The 20,833-nt window shown below is 37.8% G+C and overlaps 1 protein-coding gene across 8 annotated transcripts; it reads right to left on the bottom strand.

The window, feature by feature from the left end:
• Window positions 1–1,842: 1,842 nt before the first annotated feature.
• Window positions 1,843–20,652, bottom strand: RSRC2 (arginine and serine rich coiled-coil 2). 8 transcript variants are annotated; one of them, XM_019950428.3, is made up of 11 exons: window positions 20,496–20,643; window positions 16,921–17,025; window positions 16,209–16,365; window positions 14,612–14,655; window positions 11,945–12,157; window positions 10,918–11,121; window positions 9,404–9,526; window positions 6,975–7,054; window positions 5,806–6,038; window positions 5,324–5,413; window positions 1,843–2,823 (listed from the first exon to the last, which is right to left on the bottom strand). In XM_019950428.3, exons 3-11 carry the CDS (start codon window positions 16,287–16,289, stop codon window positions 2,644–2,646), a joined length of 1,248 nt encoding a protein of 415 aa, XP_019805987.1. In that variant the 5' UTR covers window positions 16,290–16,365; window positions 16,921–17,025; window positions 20,496–20,643; the 3' UTR covers window positions 1,843–2,643. The 8 variants fall into 8 exon arrangements, with proteins under 8 accessions (XP_019805987.1, XP_019805986.1, XP_019805989.1 ...); XM_019950427.3 differs by lacking the exon at window positions 16,921–17,025 and having other exon boundaries at window positions 20,496–20,652; XM_019950430.3 differs by lacking the exon at window positions 16,921–17,025 and having other exon boundaries at window positions 5,806–6,035; window positions 20,496–20,652.
• Between the last annotated feature and the right edge of the window lie 181 nt (window positions 20,653–20,833).

Below are 20,833 nucleotides of genomic sequence, written 5' to 3'. Positions count from 1 at the left end.
GGTCTCCGTTGCTGGGGGCGGGCTTTCTCTAGTTGCAGCGAGCAGGGGCTACTCTCCATTGTGGTGCACGGGCTTCTCATTGCGGTGGCTTCTCTTGTTGTGGAGCACGGGCTCTAGGCACGCAGGCTTCAGTAGTTGTGGCACGTGGGCTCAGTAGTTGTGGCTCGCGGGCTCTAGAGCTCAGGCCCAGTAGTTGTGGCACACGGGCTTAGTTGCTCCGCGGCATGTGGGATCTTCCCGGACCAGGGCTCGAACCCGTGTCCCCTGCATTGGCAGGCGGATTCTTAACCACTGCGCCACCAAGGAAGCCCTGGTTCAAATTTTTATGGAAAGTAAATACAAAGATGATAGAGAATGAGACTGCATAGTGAAGAACAGAGTGGGAAGGAAGTCTAGGACTGAGCCCTAGAGGGCTGGGATTTAGGAAGAGACAACTACAGAAACTGATGCACAGGCAGTGGGAGAACTAGGAGAGGACCCCCGAGAAATTATATTTAAGTATATACTTAAATCATCTTTTGGCCATGAAATTAACTTGGAATGATATATAATACAACTTAATTTCTGCTTCTATCTCCTTCTACCAACCTACTATAGTATTTAAGTTTTCTAATTTAATCACAATCAATGATCACCCAAATTGGAAACATCACCTTTGAATTTTCTTATCCTCCAAGCCAGTTGCTCTCACAAAGCTCATCAAAACCTTGCCTCAAATAGTGTGGTCTTGTCTTACTACCATGTCTTGAAAGAATCTCCTGGACAGCAACTTATGTTCTCGTCGCATACAAGAGTAAAGCCCAAAACATCCATCGTGGAGTACCAGGCTTTGGACACAGAAAGCATAGTAACAGCCAGAAAAAAGGGGAAAAAAAGTTTAAGCATATAAACGCTTCCCTACAAACTCATTTCAAATTGAGCCAAGCAGTTAACTGTCCCCCACCCCCAGGATTCCAATAATTGCTTCGTAAAATTTAATTATGCAAATTGCAATTACCTATATGCCTCCCTCTAAATCTGCATTGTCCAGGATGGTTTCCCCTGGCTGTATGTAGCTATTAATAACTTTAAATATGACTGGTCCCAATTGGGATGTTAAAATGTAAAATACCCCCTGGATTTCAAAAACAAGCATGCAAGTAAGAATGTAAAATCTCTACTAAGAATACTGATTACCTAACTCAATTATTTTAGACATACTAAATGAATCCATACTAAATGAATCAAAATTAGTTTCCTGTTTAAAATTAGCTATAAAAATTCTTTAAATTACTAAATGAGTACAGGATGGACCATATCATTCATCGTGTATGGCCAGCTCCTAAAATACCATAGAAAAACACAGAAGCAGTTCAATGTGTGCTTTTCATATCCACACTGCATTACAGGCCCCCAATCATTCTTTTTTTCCCCCCACAGACACTCTTAATGAAACAGATTTCAGAAGGTACAGCTCACCAGGAAAATGTGAATTTGGGATCACTCCAAAGTGAAAAACCATGGTGTTATTTCCCCAGAAACTTGACTTTGTCACTGAAGCATGAAGAGCCATCTCTCCCCAAAATAATTGTGCTCTGGGAAAACCATTTACCAAAACACATTAAGCAGTCTTCCCTTTTGCTACTACACTGTGGAGATGTTTTTCAAAGGATTTTTCCAGTGAAAGCTAAAAATTATGAATTTGTCGTAATGAAAGCAAATGAAGTACAAGTTCTGTAGTCCCCTCCTTCCACCAGAACTATGCCCTAAATTTAATCAATTTAGTGACAAAGTTGTTTTCTGTTTTAGTACTTCAGGTTAGACAATTCAAAAGGGATAATGAGTAAAGGGCATACAAAGAACTTGTTATAAGGCACTTTATTAAAATAAAAGTGCTTACATCCCTTTAATGTATTAATCTATTTCCTGAATAACATATGGAATATTTAACAAATACTGTACACCAGTTCTGTCCCTTATAATAGTAGGAAAACAGTATTATTTTACTAAGTTTTTTCACTCCTCCCAACTTCCTTTTACATTTTTGCCCACCATGGTATTGCCTATAGCATAATTCTTTAAAAAAAAAAAAAAGGAATTTCTAGCCAGTGTCTTCCACTAGAAATTGCAAAATGCTACAGAAACCATAAGACAAATTCAAATAAGAATTCCAGGTAACTTAAATTAACACGAGTTTTGAGAAAACCATTTTTATTATCATCACCACCCAGCCTATTTGTGCTGGATTATGTACCAAATGGCCAGATCTTCTAAAGAACATCTACATAACATTTCTTTCATGTTTCAAGAGATGAAAATAACTGTACAAGGTTAAGTACAAAAGTACACAAGACAGTGGACACCAAAAATCCATGTATGAGATTTTATCCCATCTGCAGCTTTTATATATTTGAAAAGTAGAATTCATTAACTAAAAAATATTGTCCTTCTATAGTCCTGTCAAGTTTAATGGAAGCGGGTTTAACCTGATTACAACACTAACACCAGTATCACTGATCTGATATTTACAAAAAATCATATTTTTCAATAAATTAAAGTCAATGCAACACCCATGCAAGCTAGAATGCCAGCTGTTTGGTGAACAAGGACCTGACATCAGAACCAGAAGTCTATAAAAGTCCCAAGTATAAAGTGTGATTTTCTTCAAACTGTGTCCATTCCTCGCATCGATGATGTAAAACCCAATCCCATTCCTCTTTGTGTGTGGGTTTGTGATCTTGCCATTTCATACTGAGCGTCTAGATTTCTGAATACTTCTTCCTGCTGTTTCAATGTCTTGTAACTTTCTTCATCAACGGAGCTACATCCAGCTTCATCTTCACTCTAAATAACAGATACAAAATATACTATTAAAATGAATTCACCCAGGAATAAAAAGTGCTTCTCTCCCTTAAGAAGTACTACTAGATCACATTTTTGCAGTACATATTTGACCTCACTTAGCTTCCATTCATTCATTCAGCACCTATGGAATTCAAGGCAATGTTCATTCTAGGTACTGGGATAGAGCAGGACATAACAAAAATCATTCAGTGGGCCCAAGGAAGAACATGTAGAACAGGCCAGGGACTTCCCTGGTGGTGCAGTGGTTAAGAATCCACGTGCCAATGCAGGGGACACGGGTTCAAGCCCTGGTCCGGGAAGATCCCACGTGCCACGGAGCAACTGAGCCCGTGCGACACGACTACTGAAGCCCGCGCTCCACAACGAGAAGCCACTGCAATGAGAAGCCTGCATACCGCTACGAAGAGTAGCCCCCGCTCGTTGCAACTAGAGAAAGCCCGCGCGCAGCAATGAAGACCCAACGCAGCCAAAAATAAATAAAGCATCTAGGGAAAAGTGAAGGAGAAAATGGGGGTGGAGTTTAAACCAAATATCCCTTCAAGGAAAAACCAACTCCCTTAGTAATAACCAATATCTGAACATTTGTCGACCTTACCAGGTTGTTGGGTAAAACCTAAAACCTTCCTTGGGACTTCCCTGGTAGTCCAGTGGCTAAGACTCTGTGCTCCCAATGCAGGGGACCTGGGTTCAGCCCCTGGTCAGGGAACTAAATCCCACATGCTGCAACTAAGAGTTCGCATGCCGCAACTAAAAGATCCCGCCTGCTGCAACTAAGACATGGCACAGCCAAATTAACTAATTATTTAAAAAAAACCCACAAAAAAACTCAAACAAACAAAAAACTTCCTTGAAAAAAATTAAGAAAGTCCAACCCCACACCAAGTATAGTTAACCTTAAATGGGCATTTTTTCTTTTTATACATCTTTATTGGAGTATAACTGCTTTACGACGTTGTGTTAGTTTCTGCTGTATAACAAAGTGAATCATCCATATGCATATATATATCCCCATATCCCCTCCTTCCTGAGCCTCCCTCCCACCCTCCCTATCCCACTCCTCTAGGGCATCACAAAGCACCAAACTTATCTCCCTGTGCTTTGCAGCAGCTTCTCACTAGCCATCCATTTTACATTTGGTAGTGTATGTATGTTAATGCCACTCTCTCACTATGTCCCAGCCTCCCCTCCCCCCACCCACCCCGTGTCCTCAAGTCCGTTCGCAATGTCTACATCTTTATTCCTGCCCTACCACTAGGTTCATCAGTACCAATTTTTAGATTTCATATATATGCGTTAGCATATGGTATTTGTTTTTCTTTTTCTGACTTACTTCACTCTGTATGACAGACTCTAGTTCCATCCACCTCACTACAAATAACTGTTTCATTCCCTTTTATGGCTAATATTCCATTTAAATGGGCAATTTAATTAATTAATTTTTTGGGGGGGCGTGTTGGGTCGCTGTTACTGCATGCAGGCTTTCTCTAGTTGCAGTGAGCGGGGGCTACTCTTCCTTGTGGTGCGCAGGCTTCTCTTGTTGTGGAGCACAGTGCGTGGGCTTCAGTAGTTGTGGCACACGGGCTTAGTTGCTCTGCGGCATGTGGGATCTTCCTGGACCAGGGATTGAACCCGTCCCCTGCATTGGCAGGCAGATTCTTATCCATTGTGCTACCAGGGAAGCCCTAAACGGGCATTTTTAAAAGCAAATTAATTCCTTTTTACAATTTTTTTTTAAATTTACTAAGAAAAGCTTATGATTTTGAACAAGGTTTGCTTAAGGCATAAACATGCAGTAACAATCAACAACTGTTTTATTTCTTATGTTTTGGCCACGCCACACAGCATGTGGGATCTTTGTTCCCCGACCAGGGATTGAACCCACATCCCTGCAATGGAAGTGTGGAGTCTTAACCACTGGACCTTCAGGGAAGTCCCTCAACAAATGTTTTAATCAAATTTAACAATTTGGGGCTTCCCTGGTGGCGCAGTGGTCGAGAATCTGCCTAATGCAGGGAACACGGGTTCGAGCCCTGGTCTGGGAGGATCCCACATGCTGCGGAGCAACTAGGCCCGTGAGCCACAACTACTGAGCCTGCGCGTCTGGAGCCTGTGCTCTGCAATGAGAGGCCGCAACAGTGAGAGGCCCCGCGCACTGTGATGAAGAGTCGCCCCCGCTTGCCACAACTAGAGAAAGCCCTCGCACAGAAATGAAGACCCAACACAGCAAAAACAAATAAATAAATAAACTCCTACCCCCAACATCTTCTTAAAAAAAAATTTTTTTTTAACAATTTGTATTGTTGACTAGTGATGATAATTTATTGGTTAATTCTGGGAAGTTAATCTAGAGAACACAAATGAAAGAGCACTAGAAAGTACCCAGAGATGACACATCACTGAAATAATGTTTAAGTTGAGAACCAATGTTACCCTAAAAATATAAAATAACATGAACTTTATTACAAAGTGTATAACTCACCTTAATACCCATTAATTTCCTAAATTTGACATTTTGGTCCTTGTTTCCGAAATTCAATTTCTCCCATATTTCAGCAGACTGGGATTTGTCCTGTTAAAAAAACAATGAATTTTTAACACATGTAAAATTTAAATACCTTGTATTATGATACTAGATCTTTCCATAATATAGTCTTAGTAGAAAAACAATAGCATTTATGGCATTCCACCAATGGAATTTATAATCACCTTAATAATATGGAAAAAAAATCTAAGCTAAGGAACCAACTCTTTCCCCTTAATAAATGTAGGGCAGTATTGGTTTTCTTTGAAAGCCTGACTTAGATCGTGCATTTCCCCCCCCAGAATTAATAATTGTAGCAAATTAAATTATTCCAGTCAGGCTCTCAGAAGAAAGATAAACCCAAACTAATCTTTTCCAATCCAAGTTTGTTTTTCTAAGCTGAGGAATCAATGACAAAAAAGGAGAATAAGAGAACTTACTCCTTCTTTCTTGCCTTGCCAAAGCATTTTCCTTTTTTTCTCTTGTTCAGCAAATTTCATTGGATTCACAGCTGCTGGGTTGTAATAGCTAGGTACAGCTATTCCGGTCTCTGCCAAAGCTTTAGCCTGCAAGGCTGCCATCTGAGCTGCCATAGCTATCTGAGGAGTTACTTGTGTTCCTGATGCCAATAGGGCAGCAACATTGAGAACAGAACCTCCGGTAGCTGCAGCTGCTGAAGAGGAAATAAGTACGGATTTTAACCAGAACAAACCTCCTAATTTACAGTAATACATTATTTATATATAAGAGCTACTAATCTGCAAAAAGGCAGAATATTTTCACCAAATAGAAAATAACTGTGTTAAGCTTATAAAGCAATAACATTTTAGCAAACATTAATGTATTCATCGCTAGACATTTCTGTATATGATCCCTTATATATACTTAAACTTCACTTACTTCTGAGGATAAAGAGAATCCTACAAATAGGATAAAGGTGTATGATTTCAATGGAAATGAACTAGTGACTGTCGCTAAACTTTTAATAAATTGACTTTTCTTTGTATGGTTCTTTATAGCTCACAAAACAATCTCACAACATCTAATTTGAAACTCACAAGAAACATTTAAAACTACTAAACAGGTATTATACACACTTAACATACTAAGCCCAAGTCCTATAAAAGTTAAGTGCCAGACTGTTACTTCTACCTTCCAGATTACATTTCATACAGGCTCTCTCTGATCACCTTTAAATCATCCACAGGCAGTGTGTCTGTCTAAAAACTTGATTTTTAATAGTAAGACATAATACATACTCCAGTTCAGTTCATCACCTTTAATAAACTGCATTTCCAAAATCATAACTAAAAGACATATGCAGTGATGGCTAAACTGCTACATGAACAAGAATAGTCACTATTCACTTTTCAAAATTATCTACATTGACAAAATCAGAAATACAGTGCAAAAAAAGTTTTATGAGGTACAAAAGTAACACTAAAAATAACATGTTCCCAATTCAATTAGTAATTTACAGCATACTGATCTACAGCATACTGACGGGTAGAAGGGATCACACGTGATTCTCTTCCTATTAGTTTTCCTGAACTTTTCAAATGTTCTACAAATACTGCCATACTTCCATAATAAAGAAAACAAAAATTACCTGCAGCTATTTCCTGTTGTTTTTGTTTTTCAACCATTTCCTTTTCTCGCTGTTCCTGTAATTTCTTTGCCCTTTCCAACCTGTCAAAGACAATTTAAATAAATAAAAATATCAATATAAAGCCAACATTTACCTCTTTATGTATACATATGTAGGCATAAAACACTTTATATAGAATTTTAAATAAATTTAATACCTTCCCCAAATTGATATCTGCATGTGGGAAAAAAAGCAATCATTCTTAAGATGGTATCAATCACAATTAAATAATATTTCACTACTGGTTTTAAACATTTTTAATTTCACTGACTAGCCAACAACTCTAGTAGCTTTTATATACAATTCCCACAGAGTCATTAAAATGGTTATGAGATAGAAGTTATTCAATCTTCATCAGTGCTGGTTACAGGAGGAGGATAAAATTAAATCTTGCGAATTGAGACATTGAGAAAACATATTGAAAGCTGAGTAAATCTTAGGGTACATGCAATAATTTATAGAATTACCTAAATGCTTCTTAAGGGAGGCTGATACAGGATTAAGGCCAATCAAAGCATGCAAATGATTTTTATATAAACAGACTTTATTAGTCTCTAAATCAGTGAAAATTAAAAAGCCAAAAATAAAATTTAAAAAAGGGCAAGCAAACCCTGCCATTCTCTATAATCTAATAAAACGGGGGAGAAAACCTAAATATTAGAAAATTACTTTTAGGAGGTAAAGAAATTATTAGCAAAGGAACTGAAAACGTGAAACACAAATTCATCCCCAAACAAAAACGAATTCTGATTCACACTAAATTCACCACTGAATACACACACTAAACAAAATGTGCTGTCAAGTAGGTATCTATCTGGTATATCACAAATGGTAAGTAATGTTATCTTCACAGTGAGTTCCTGAAAGAGAAAGCCCTTTTCTTCCAAAGATTCCTTGATTTACCAATCATAAGTTAAACACCACCCTCTCCCTCCTTTATAGTATAAAGGGGCAAGGATTGGGGAAAAAGTTTCTTGGGGGAGGGGAGCAGTGGGCACTACAGGTAAAATACAGTAGTAGAAAATTGACATTTGCTTTAACAATTGCCATAATTCACATAAAAGGATAACAATCTGTAATTTTGTTCCCTTCTGTTGAGCACACATGAAAGAAAGACAAGTAGTACAGCCTTGAATTTGTCCTAATCAGAAAGAATTCTGATTAGGATTAATGTTAAAACATAGGTTCATAAATAAAAGTATTTCCAAAGCAGTTTTAAAAATTGTCATCTGAAAATCACTAAGTAGACTAAATTAAAGTTTTAGATGCTAGTTATAGATTCAACTTTAGTATAATCCAAAATTTTAAATACAAGAAACTTAAGAGTAAACAAGAACAAACTTTAGGGCTTAAAAAAATTCATGATCAAAGTTAATGGACCATTCTTTATAAATTAGTTCAGATATTGTAGAAAATTATTTCCTAATTCTGTTGATTTTAGTTTCAGTAAGAAAGTAACTGACAGCTACTGGCTGTATATTTTAAGTGGCCACTGCAGGTCTGGAATCAATACCATTCACTAAGGTGAATGGAATGAAGAAGGGGTGAGCTCACACCTTTGCTGCTGCTGCTGTTCAGCTGGAGTTTCTGCCAGGCTGGGTTCACAGGGCAGCAGCCCATCAGGTTACATTGTGATAACTGTATTTTTGTAATGAAAAAAAAAATACAAACTCAATTTCATAAAGAAAAAAAAATCAAAATCAAAAGATTTTAGTTTTTTAGAATATGGGAAAACCTGCAAACAAGGGCTTGGATTTTACTTTACTTCTTGCCTCTATGAGGCAGTTCTTTCAATGGTTTTGCAGATTTCGGTTAGACAGCCCTGCTGTGTGTGGTCCCACAATCACCCATCTTTGAAACATTAGAAAATTTAAAAATACAATGATCTTCCTATGCTATCACAGCAGTAAAAACTTTAAGATCAAATTAACTGGCTTATTATTCACCACCTTCAAAATAGGAAAACTACTGACAGAATTCTACTTATTGTTTCAGAGACTTTTCTTAAGGAAGAACAAAGAAGGTAAAAACAAAGCAGTTTTAGATGCAAAATTAACAGTTATTAGATCACATTTAAGATTTTTTAAAAAGTTCCAATGGCCAACTGAAAATATTTGAGTCTAGACTTGAGAAAAATGAATTAGTTAATCATGAAGAAAAAAGAGAAACTGTTGAAGAAATACTCTTTCCAGTTGTGCAAATAAGCAAATTAAAGATGAGAATTAACAAACCACTTAATACAATTCTGTATCACAAAACTGCCACAGTAGTCGTGGCTAGATTTAATTATTTGAATTATCCTCTGAAAGCATTCATTTGGTCCACACAATTGAATATCTACCTCAAGATGAAAAGGAGAAAAAAATGTATTGAATAAAAAATACACGCACCTCCTAGCTAAAGCTTCTTGTGCATCCATTGCTGTGTTTCTGCCTCGGAAGGGAGGTGGGCTAGGAGTTCGGCTTAAACTTCTGCTAAATCTTCTCGGTTTTTCAATTCTCTTCTTTCTATCTCTTTAATAAATCATATTTTACATGTCTCAGTATGGCCAAGTAATAATTATCTTATTGAATCAAAATAAATTATAGTTACATAGTTCAATAAAAATTAAACTGGTCTAGGAAATATATTTTGAACCCCTTCCTTTCCACCTCTGTTGTACACCTTCCATAGGCACACCAAGTTCCTTGTGTATAAGACTAGTTTCTATAAATTCACTTAACCATCCCTGTTTCAGATGGACATTTAGGTTGTTTCCAATCTTTTGCTATTACACCCAATGTTGCAAAGGCTAGACTTGTACGTTAGTCATTTTACACTTGTGTAGGTCAATAGGTAGGATAAATTCCTACTAGGTGGGATTGATAAGTTAAATGGTTGTAGTATTCTAATGTACAATGAATTAACTTGTAAATGTTTTCAAAAATATAAATCACTAAAACAAAATTAGAATTAAAAATAGTCATTGATTAGAATAAAAGGTATCAGTGGTTAAAACTAGAAATGCCATAAATAATGACCTGAATTGCCCAAATGGTGATTTAAAAAAAACAAAAACAGGGCTTTCCTGGTGGTGCAGTGGTTGAGAGTCCGCCTGCAGATGCAGGAGACACGGGGTTCGTGCCCCGGTCCGGGAAGATCCCACATGCCGTGGAGCGGCTGGGCCCGTGAGCCATGGCCGCTGAGCCTGTGTGTCCGAAGCCTGTGCTCCGCAACGGGAGAGGCCACAACACTGAGAGGCCCGCGTACCGCAAAAAAACCCAAAAAACAAAAACAAAAAAACAATGGTAATTAATGGTGAAATTACCATTTACTTTAGATTGACTATATCTCCTAACTGGTAAAGTTCAATTTAGGCAACTATTACATACTAAAACCACTGATTAAAAACTGAAAAAATGATCAAACAAGTGACAAACCAAGTTATTACAAGCCAAAGTACACTTTTATCCATATTTCATTCTTTTAGACTATTTGACTTAATGAACAATAAATTAACAAAAAAGCTTTCACATTAACTTTATTACCAGTATCTGTGAATACAGATATAACACACTATTAGTAACTAATATTAGTAGAGAATAAACATATTCTCTGAATATTTATAATTAAATGCTCTTTATTGTATTTCCTGCCTAAACAAATTAAAATTTCCTTCCAATCGAGACAAGTGTGAATTTATAAGCTCATCCTTCTGAGTATCTGAGAGAGTATAACCAGTACGGTGGATTAAGCACACATACTGACTTTGCTTTCAGATGCATTTGGGACCAGGTCCCAGCTTTACCATTTAAGAACTGTATGATATTGGGCTTCTTGAGCAAGTTACTTAACCTTTCTAAGCCTGACTGAACAGACCCTGTGAGGGGCCTGTTTGATTTTATTCAAGATGATGAATACCTACCGACTTCTACTCCTTGTCCTACTCCTGCTTCTACTCCTATGTCTGTGTCTTGATCTTGAGCGGGAACGAGATCGGATCCGACGTTTTCTCTCCCTGCTTCTGGATCGTGATTTCTTCCTCTCTCTGCTTCTGGATCTTGACTTTTTCCGCTCCCTACTCCTGGATCTTGACTTCTTCCGCTCTCTGCTCCTACTACGATGACGCCTGAAATTCAAGTACATAAATTTGTAGTTACTTACAGGGAACACAATAAACTGATAATGTCAAAAAAGCAATGTTTCCTACCCCAATTTAAGATTCTGTTTAATAGCTTGAAGTCTACTGCTGAACCAAACTATTTCTTTGCATTTTTTTTTTTGTTTTTTGTTTTTTTTTGTTGTTTTTGTTTTTTAACCGGTATACGGGCCTCTCACTGTTGTGGCCTCTCCTGTTGCGGAGCAGAAGCTCCGGACGCGCAGGCTCAGCAGCCATGGCTCACGGGCCCAGCCGCTCCGCGGCATGTGGGATCTTCCCGGACTGGGGCGCGAACCCGTGTCCCCTGCATCGGCAGGCGGACTCTCAACCACTGCGCCACCAGGGAAGCCCCTGAACCAAACTATTTCTAAGAGTAACAATCAAGTTATTCTACTACTGAAAAATTTTGACCAAATCTGATACCACACACATATTCCCCATAGAAATCCGCAAAATATGTTGCGGACACTGGTTTCTTAAAACACAACAAAAAAGCCACAAAACTTTGAACCATGACCCAGTTTCTTAAAAATCTTTTAACCCATACCTAAATAAAACCTAGATTAGAGTTCAGCAGCAAATGAATCCTGCACCAGCAATGTAGAAGGATTATGATATTGGCAAACTATATAAACATAGTTCAGCAAAAATTTTTTCACTGTGACAGACAACTCAGAAAGTTAAAAATACCAATTTTCTAGCTAAGATTTTTTTGGGTGTTGCTCCATTAATGCAAACCTTTATGTAATTTAGGAGTTCTTTAGAAGGCATTAACTTAGGAGAAACTACTTACCTTTCACGAGACCTAGACCTTGAATGACTTCTGCCTCTTGATGACTTTCTTTCTTTGCGTTTGTGTCTGTCCTCACCATTTTCAGATGAATTTAGCCGCTCTCTTCCTTTATCAGAAGAATGCTCTTTGTCATTATGTTCCTCAGACTTGTGTTTCTTAGAGGATTTATCTTTGGATTCATGTCTTCTTGCCTGTTTTAAGAAGAAGTTGGTTCTTTCAGGAAAATAGTGCAACAAAGAAAGTTAGTATGGGTATCAGTAGCAAAAATGTTGTGATGCAACATTAGTAACCTTAGGAGTGTGTGGCAAATTTAAAAAAAGATCTAGTTTCACATCACCCAAATGTTGCAGATGTATATTACTAATTTTACTTTTTCTTTATAAACCCCCCCAAATGCAGTTTCCACCCCCAAATACTTTCAATACCACAATCAAAACAATAACTTTCAATGTCAATAATATCGAAAAACCACTATTTCAGAAAAAGAGGAATCCCTGATGTTTCTTTAAGAGGGAAGTACACATGTATCAAAGTTTTTTCAATTTTCCAACAAACCTTTTAGAGAAACAGACATGTATATACAACAACTTCTAAATCCAGAGTACATAGTATTAAGTTTTAAAAGTTAACAATAACGAAGATAAGGACACAAAGAAATGCACCAGAAAAATGCACTTCCAATTAGGTAACTAAGTAAAATTAACCTAAGTATTAATATCTTCTAGCAACTTCAAATTACTTTACGCAAAGTTAAGTGTCCTTTTTATAGCTATACTGCCACATCCTTTCTTAAAGACGGCTCTTGATTTTTCTCCCAATCCTAAACTGTGAAGCAATCACTTTTCATCTTGCAATATCCCAACAGGCTTGGAGTTCTATTACACTTCATGTACCTAGGGTAGAAAATGGCAACCATATCTGTTTTAATTTTTATGAAATCAAACTAGGTGTAACACAATTAATCCCTCTACCATTATATAATACATACTTCCCCCATATTCTGAATGATTATAAAAACCAAGGCTTTTGCTTTCACAACATATGCATTCAGAGACTGAGCTAAATTAATTGTATGATCAAGTCTCCATCCTACACTCACATACTGAATTAGGAAGTGCTAAACATTCGATTTCCCCCCATTAAGATTTGTCAAATCCATCTTGTAGCTAAAGCTTAAAATCCTGGACATTTCAGAATCACAATTTTAAAGCTGGAAGGAAACTCAGATCTTCTAATTCCCCTTACTTTATATATGACTAAATTAAGATCTAAAGTCACAAAGCTACATATTAGGAGAGTTGAACCCAGACCCCATATTCTTCTGACACCCAGGGCACCGTTTTCCACCACAACAGGACACTTAACTCATGCTTCCCAGAATAGACCTTAGCACATATTTCCTTCCGCTCAAGATTAACTTTTCTTAAAAACAAAAAACTTAGTCAAACATTTTAGAACATGCATGGTGATACATCAGAAAAGGATCATAGTCTGTAATTTATTATTTTGCAGAAAAATAAGAGACCTGGAGACACAGCTAAATTTTAGTTTCAATGCCAGTTCTCCATATGAGCTTATAAAAAAGACTATTTCCTTGATTTTGCCATATGGTGGCAAACTGGAAAATCTTTAAGTGGTTATTAAGCTTGCAAAAGTTTCAGTTTATTTCAAACCAGTTTTCCAAACATAACATTACTATTATTATTTTTTTAAAAAACCATTAAAACCCTTAACTGATTTAAGATATACTTAAGGGAAATAGGAGTTTGAATGACTAATAGTTACCTTATCATGAAGTAGGCTTATTATTTTGCTATCTGAGTCTGCAGCGTCTTCAGTTCAGTCTCTTCGCGCATTAGCACGCTGAGTATGATTTATTATAGAAATGTTATCATGTGAGCTAAACAAAATAGTCATTTTCACAAAAACTCTCCTAAATTAAAATTTAACAGAGCTTCCATTAGGGGAAGAGGTGAAGTCCCTGCCCACAGTTGTTTAAGGAGTCCCTTGCCCAGCCCCCATGAGACTCTTCTCCTCCCTTTTTGGCTTCTACTTCTGCTCTTCCTTTGTTGGCTCATTCCTTGTCTTCTCAGGTGGGCAAGTTAACTCCTCTGCAATACAGCTGCTGTCTTTCTTTATCCTCAAGTTTTGTGTCACCGCCATCTTTCCAGCAGTCCCTCACTGACACTTTTATTTCAAAATTCAATACTATTCTTAGGGAATCAAACTAGTTTACTAATGAAAAGGACTCTCATTATCTTCCATAAAGAAAAAGTAGCCCATAGATATCTAAGAGTATTGCTACTTAAAGATGATTGCTATTTAAAAGTCCTGAGCAGTTGTCAGGCATAGAGAGACTCGGGACCTCAGATTAATGGAAGCTCTGTGTGACAGGCCTAAAAAACCAGTTATATTCTTCATATGAAATTTTTATTGTGAATATTTTCACAACATAACATTAATAGTTTTTGAATGAACTTTTCATATAAACATCTATCTTCTTGAAAAATGATGAATCCAAATCATGCTTATTTTATAACTGAATTAAACCTTTTAAATTTCAAGTTTTGGTACTTACCTTGACAATATCATATATTCACACAAACATTTCTACCAGATACTTTACAAGTATTCTAAAGTGCCTATTCACTACAAAGTGTTAATTACCTCTTTGCTTCTGCTCCGGCTCCTGTGTTTTCTTCCTTCATTATCTGTGAACACACAAAAATTCACCATAAATAATGGTACAGAAACACCTCAAACACAAATTCCAAAACTAATACAAAGAACATTTCTGGCCACTCACCTAACTAATCTATTTACTAGTCATACTCTAAAGACTATTTTTTTATGGCAGGGGTGGGATTATTCTACTACAGTAATACTTCACGTATCTGAAATAAATCAAGCAATCTGAGCAAACCAGAATATAATCAAGTAAGTAAGCAAAAAAGTCCAAGTCCATGTTCCAAGACACATAACAAACAGAGTTTGTCTTTCAGGTGGTCACAGATTCTTTTTTTTTGCGGTACGCGGGCCTCTCACTGTTGTGGCCTCTCCCGTTGCGGAGCACAGGCTCCAGACGCACAGGCTCAGCGGCCATGGCTCACGGGCCTAGCCGCTCCACGGCACGAGGGATCCTCCCAGACCAGGGCATGAACCTGTGTCCCCTGCATCAGCAGGCAGACTCTCAACCACTGCACCACCAGGGAAGCCCCTATCACAGATTCTCTATATTTTACAAAACATTCTGTCCAGTTCATCTTGCTTCCTATTACATAGCAAACTTATAAAGGGTCTTACTAGAGGAAAACAATTAAGAACAAAAGGAACAAAGAATGCAAGAGAAAACAAACAGGTTGAATTATATTTGGTGTCTTTTAAATAGTCAAAAAGATGTTACAATTTAGAAAAATTCCCATTAAAAAGTAGTTATGATACTGCACAGTTTCAAACATATACATAAAAATTACACTTGAACCATTTTGTAGATGGACTATCTGTGGGTGCAAAGGATAAATAACCAGAGCCCAGGTCTTGAAACTTTTAAACTCATTTCTATTCTATCTCTCTTTTAACTACTTAAGTATTGATTCATTAACAATACATCATGCTTTCTATACCACATCAGTCTAGTTAAAAAAATGCTCCAAATAAGGAGCATTTCAAAACACTAAAAACTCTTGCTTTCAGAAATATTTTAACATTAAGTTAAAAAGAAAACCAAGGTTAAAAATGTTCTTGTGGGCTTCCCTGGTGGCGCAGTGGTTGAGAGTCCGCCTGCCGATGCGGGGGACACGGGTTCGTGCCCCGGTCCGGGAAGATCCCACATGCCGCGGAGCGGCTGGGCCCGTGAGCCATGGCCGCTGAGCCTGCGCGTCCGGAGCCTATGCTCCGCAATGGGAGAGGCCACAACAGTGAGAGGCCCACGTGGTGCAAAAAAAAAAAAAAAAAAGTTCTTGTAACTTACGTCAAAGATGTTAAGTAAGTTCAGAATATACCACTGCCCAGACTACATCTTTCAAAATATTGTTTTGCCTATGTTGAAAGGATAAAATTTGAACATCTGAGGGATAAGTTATTGTGACACAAATTTAAGCATACATTTTGTCTTTGACAAGTTATAAAATTCCTGTATTAGGACATTTGTATTCCTCATAATTGAAAAATTCTCCAGAAAATTCCCAATGCACTTTTCACTATCCATTTCTCAATGGGAAGAACACATATTAATTACATCCGTAAACTTATGTCTTACACATACCTGACTTTCGTTTTCTTTCTCTTGACCTTGATCGTGATCTTGAATAATGATGTTTTGAGGCTCTGGGAGAAACAGATACATCGGACTGCTCTTTTTTCTTATCTCTATCTGGGGATGTCTTTTCTGGGGCTAGTCCATCTCGTTCTGTATCACTAGCCTAAAAGTTTAAAGAAAAATGGTTATAAATTCTTAACTGCATTTAAAATGTTTCCAATAACTTAAAAGAGTGAGAAGGGAGGAAAGATAGTTATCCTTGAGTTTTACAAAATTAAAAAATAAAGAAAATCAAGAAATCAGAAGAACTGATTTTCAAGTAGCTAAATATGCTTTGTACTTGCTAAGTAGGCCTGAATAAATTGAAATAACAATAAATAAACTGACTAACCCAATACCAGAGACACATGTAACTGAATGGATATATCTTTATTTTTTTAAATCATTATTTGTATAACTTTCAAAACACTGGGGGAAGGGGAAAATAGGGCTCCAAGTATCTCCATTAAGTATTCAAGCAGAGAAAATAGAGTCCATTTTAGATCTATGAATTCATTTAGTTGACTTTACCAATACTTGTATTTTAAATTAGCATAAAGAGGCATTTAAAAATGAGCTGTTAAAGGTTAAAAAGACCGAAGACTGTAAAATCTTAAAAAGCAAAGAGAATGCTTCTAGAATATTATTAAAAAAAAAAAAAAACAGAAAATTAACTTACCTATCTGAGAACCCAATCTTAATTTCATTAACCCTCTTTAATGAAAGCCCCTTGGCACAGTGCTGCTGCAAAATATGGTCTGCCTCTCCTCACATATGCTCTGGGCTATGGAAACATTAAGGTGTTTCTGCTTTAAAGCATTTTATAAGTTATCACAATATAAATTAAAAAAAATTAAAATAGTCAAGAGTACACACTCTTTCCCAAAGACCTGATTTACCTAGGAGAGTAGGTTCCTTCATTAAATTGATTTAAATGAGTCATAGAGGGACTTACCTGGTGGCGCAGTGGTTAAGAATCTGCCTGCCAATGCAGGGACATGGGTTCGAGCCCTGGTTCAGGAAGATCAAACATGCAACGAACAACTAAGCCCATGCACCACAACTACTAAGCCTGTGCTCTACAGCCCGTGAGTCACAACTACTGAGCCCGCGGGCCTAAATCCGGTGCTCCGGAACAAGAGAACCCACCGCAATGAGAAGCCTGCGCACTGCAACGAAGAGTAGCCCCCACTCTCCGCAACTAGAGAAAGCCCTTGCGCAGCACCAAAGACCCGAAGCATCAATCAATCAATAATAAGTTTATTAAAAAAAAAAAGAGTCATAGAAAAAAAGCTTCAAGGAGAAACTAGAACCTAAATGTTCTCCTGAGTGAGATTCTGATAAAAGGCAGGGAAAACAGTTTCCGTAATATGTGGAAGGTGGACGTTGGTGACCCATCTAACCAGAGAGGAAATACGAAAATAGTCAATAAGCCCAGGGAGTTGATTACTTACCACATGAGTTAGCAAAGTATCGCCCTTGAGCTAAGAATGACTTTTACATTTTTAAAAGGGTTGTTAAAACAAGCAAGCAAGGAATGTGACAGAGACTGTATGTTGCACGTGGTCCACAATGCCTAAAATATCTACTAACTTGCTCTTTACAGAAAAAAGATCTGGATTGGGTAAATAGTGAATATACTATACATTTTCAGCAGGAGAAATAATCACATGATAATGAACTTCTTCCTTTAGGAAGATTAGTCCAGAAAACAAACACCAAGTAAACTAAATGGGGAGTACTTTAGCAAATGAAGTGTGAGATATCGCATTATTTTAACAACTATTTTCTGATGGTCAAAAATGCACCTAACTCGATGTTAGACTTCAGGAATAAATAATAAATTAAAAGGGAAGGATTTACAGGTTAGTTAGGATGAAAGACATATTATGTGTTACGCCTCTAACAATGTTACCAAAAAACCCAGTAACAAATAGGATGAAACACCTAATTACTGGGGAGGCCCATTCCAGCACACTTGCTTCTCTATGTATGGGTGATTTCTGGAATCATAAAATTTTTGTGCAGAAAGGCTCTCATCTCTTAGAATCAAGCTCAACTTTCTCATTTCACAGATGAGATCCAGCAACATTAGCTGACTCACTTAAGATGGTACTCTCTTTGCTGTCTAATATTAATACATGACACTATATCACACAACTAAAGATGATTCTGATTTTCACAACTAACATTGGTCATTTTCTTTTACTCTTGTTCTCATCACTATTCTTTTTTCTTTTGGGGCCTCACCGTGCGGCACGTGGATCTTAGTTCCCTGACCATGGATGTAGCCCGTGCCCCCTGCAATGGAAGCGTGGAGTCTTAACCACTGGACCACCAGGGAAGTCCTCATCACTATTCTTTTTTTTTTAATTTTAATTTTATTTTTTTATACAGCAGATTATTAGTTATCCATTTTATACACCTTAGTGTATGTATGTCAATCCCCTCATCACTATTCTTAAGGATTATTTCTGACAGGTCTGTGATGTGCTGTGTTGGTAAACTTACACTTAGTAAAATGCCCTTAAGGGAAGGCACTCTGTAAAACGGGCTAATAACTCACACCGAACAGCCATTTTCATCTGTAAAACACACTACAGGACAAAAACAAAAACCATCGTATCACTAAACAGATGTGAATAATAGGGGGCCACTTAGCTCACCCGAAGCTTTTATTTCCTTGAGAATATATTATAGTAGAATAACAAAAATGTCCAAATAAAATCGAGTATTAAAACTTCTCTGAAAATATCTAAGATTTCAATTTAGTACAGACCTATGTGTAAATCTTAAATGCTAACTGCAAAAATTCCCTTCACTCTACCATTTGCTCTATTAGAAAAACACCACGGTTTCTTAAAATTCACATCTTCTTTAAAACCCCAATGGCACTCAAGACATAGTGTAAGAATTTTTTCTAGTGCAAAGACGGCACATTGGACTTAATACTAGGCCACATCTCAAGGGGATCGTGTCTTTTTATTGAACAAGGCGCTGCAGAAACGAATGTCTGAATTTTTTTTTGAATATTTGAGCCCAAGTAAAATAATACTGTTCTTTCAAGTAGATTAAGAGGTCCAAAACACTAGTTAAACAAAAAAATATTTAAATCGATTATGTGCCCAACTGTTTGAACAACGATTCTAAATCGGTTATCAAAAACCCGGTTCTAAATCAAATCAATTAGGTATGGGGGCGCGGGGGGGAGAGGCAGACGATTTCTACTTCCAGATACCCCCAATGATCGGATGAGTACGAGTTTTTCGTTATTAACAATCCTATTTATTTTAGTCCTATTTATCTTCGAAAACGAGAAAACACAACTTTTTAGTCAATGGAAAAGAATGCAAAATGTTTGCATTTTTCTTGTAACCGGATAAGTAAAATGAAGTAATCACACAATAATGCGATCCATCAGGATTGGGCATCTTATAACCAAAGCAGGGTTAATTTCTCAGAAAACGTAATTTAAGAACTGTAGCTTTCACTTAAAATTAAACGGGCCTATGAAGGACTCTTAAATTTAAAGTAATAATGCCAATGTTAGGGCTTTGATTATGTTTCTCGAAACCTTCAAAATGATTACATCAGGAGGCACTTCGGAAACGGAGCATCAGTCAGAATTCGTAGCTCCAAAGACTTCTCTTCATTAAGTCGAATTTTTACTCCCTTCGAGAAACACGTTCCCTAGATGCTTACTAAGGAATAAACTAAGGTTTACACGGACGTTCACCCTAACCGAAATTATGCAGCTAGAATCATCTCACTGAACGTAGGCAAAATAATCGCTACAAGACCGCTTGCTCTCTTCTCACGTTCTACCTCTTACAGGCACCTCCTTTTTGACCCCATACTTTTCAGAGACGACCCCTGATCCCTTTTCTCTCTTCCCCAGCCCTTTCCCATCGCGAACATAAATGCCCAAGCCCTAACGAAACTCAGTATTAATCACCAACCAGAGTGAGTAAGCAAAACTGGAGTCAGTTCTGTGGGACAAAAGGAACATAAAACTGGGAAAGACACGAGGAAAGTTCTGGAAAAAAAGACACTCCCTGCGGCTCCCCACCCCCATCGACACCGCCTTCTTTCCCCCTCCCTACGGCAGCCAGCCATGATGGCGGGCGCAGAAGAAGGCCGCGGCGCCATCTTGTCCACACACTAGCCCCGACAACAGCTCTGGGAGCCGTTCATCCCTTCTTTGCAGAGCAGCAAAAAAATATGCCTGACTTTAAACTCAGATTCGGCACCTACCGCCATAGTCCAGAGTCCTGGCCGCTACGGCGGCACCTCCACTTGCCGCTCTCCACAGTACCGGCCGCCTAAACGCTTCGCAACAGACTGAAATCGCTCCCGCGAGAGACCCGGATGGCACAAAAGGGCTAAGACCCGGCGCGTCGCACAGCTTGCTGGGAGGAAAAGGGGTGGTGATAAGAGTTTCTGTAGCAACGCGGTTCGACGGTGATTGGTTGTTCTTTGGAAGGGGGGTTGTGAGGTCGGGGAGGGGGGCGGGGCCTAGAACACACCCTAGAATGCGCAGCCTGGATATCGGAATGGGTGGAATTTAGGGTGGGGCGACTTCCTATTTCGAT

The sequence above is a fragment of the Tursiops truncatus genome, chromosome 13 (assembly GCF_011762595.2).
Source record: "Tursiops truncatus isolate mTurTru1 chromosome 13, mTurTru1.mat.Y, whole genome shotgun sequence".
NCBI classification, from domain to species: domain Eukaryota; kingdom Metazoa; phylum Chordata; class Mammalia; order Artiodactyla; family Delphinidae; genus Tursiops; species Tursiops truncatus.
This window is presented reverse-complemented; position numbering and strand designations above follow the sequence as displayed.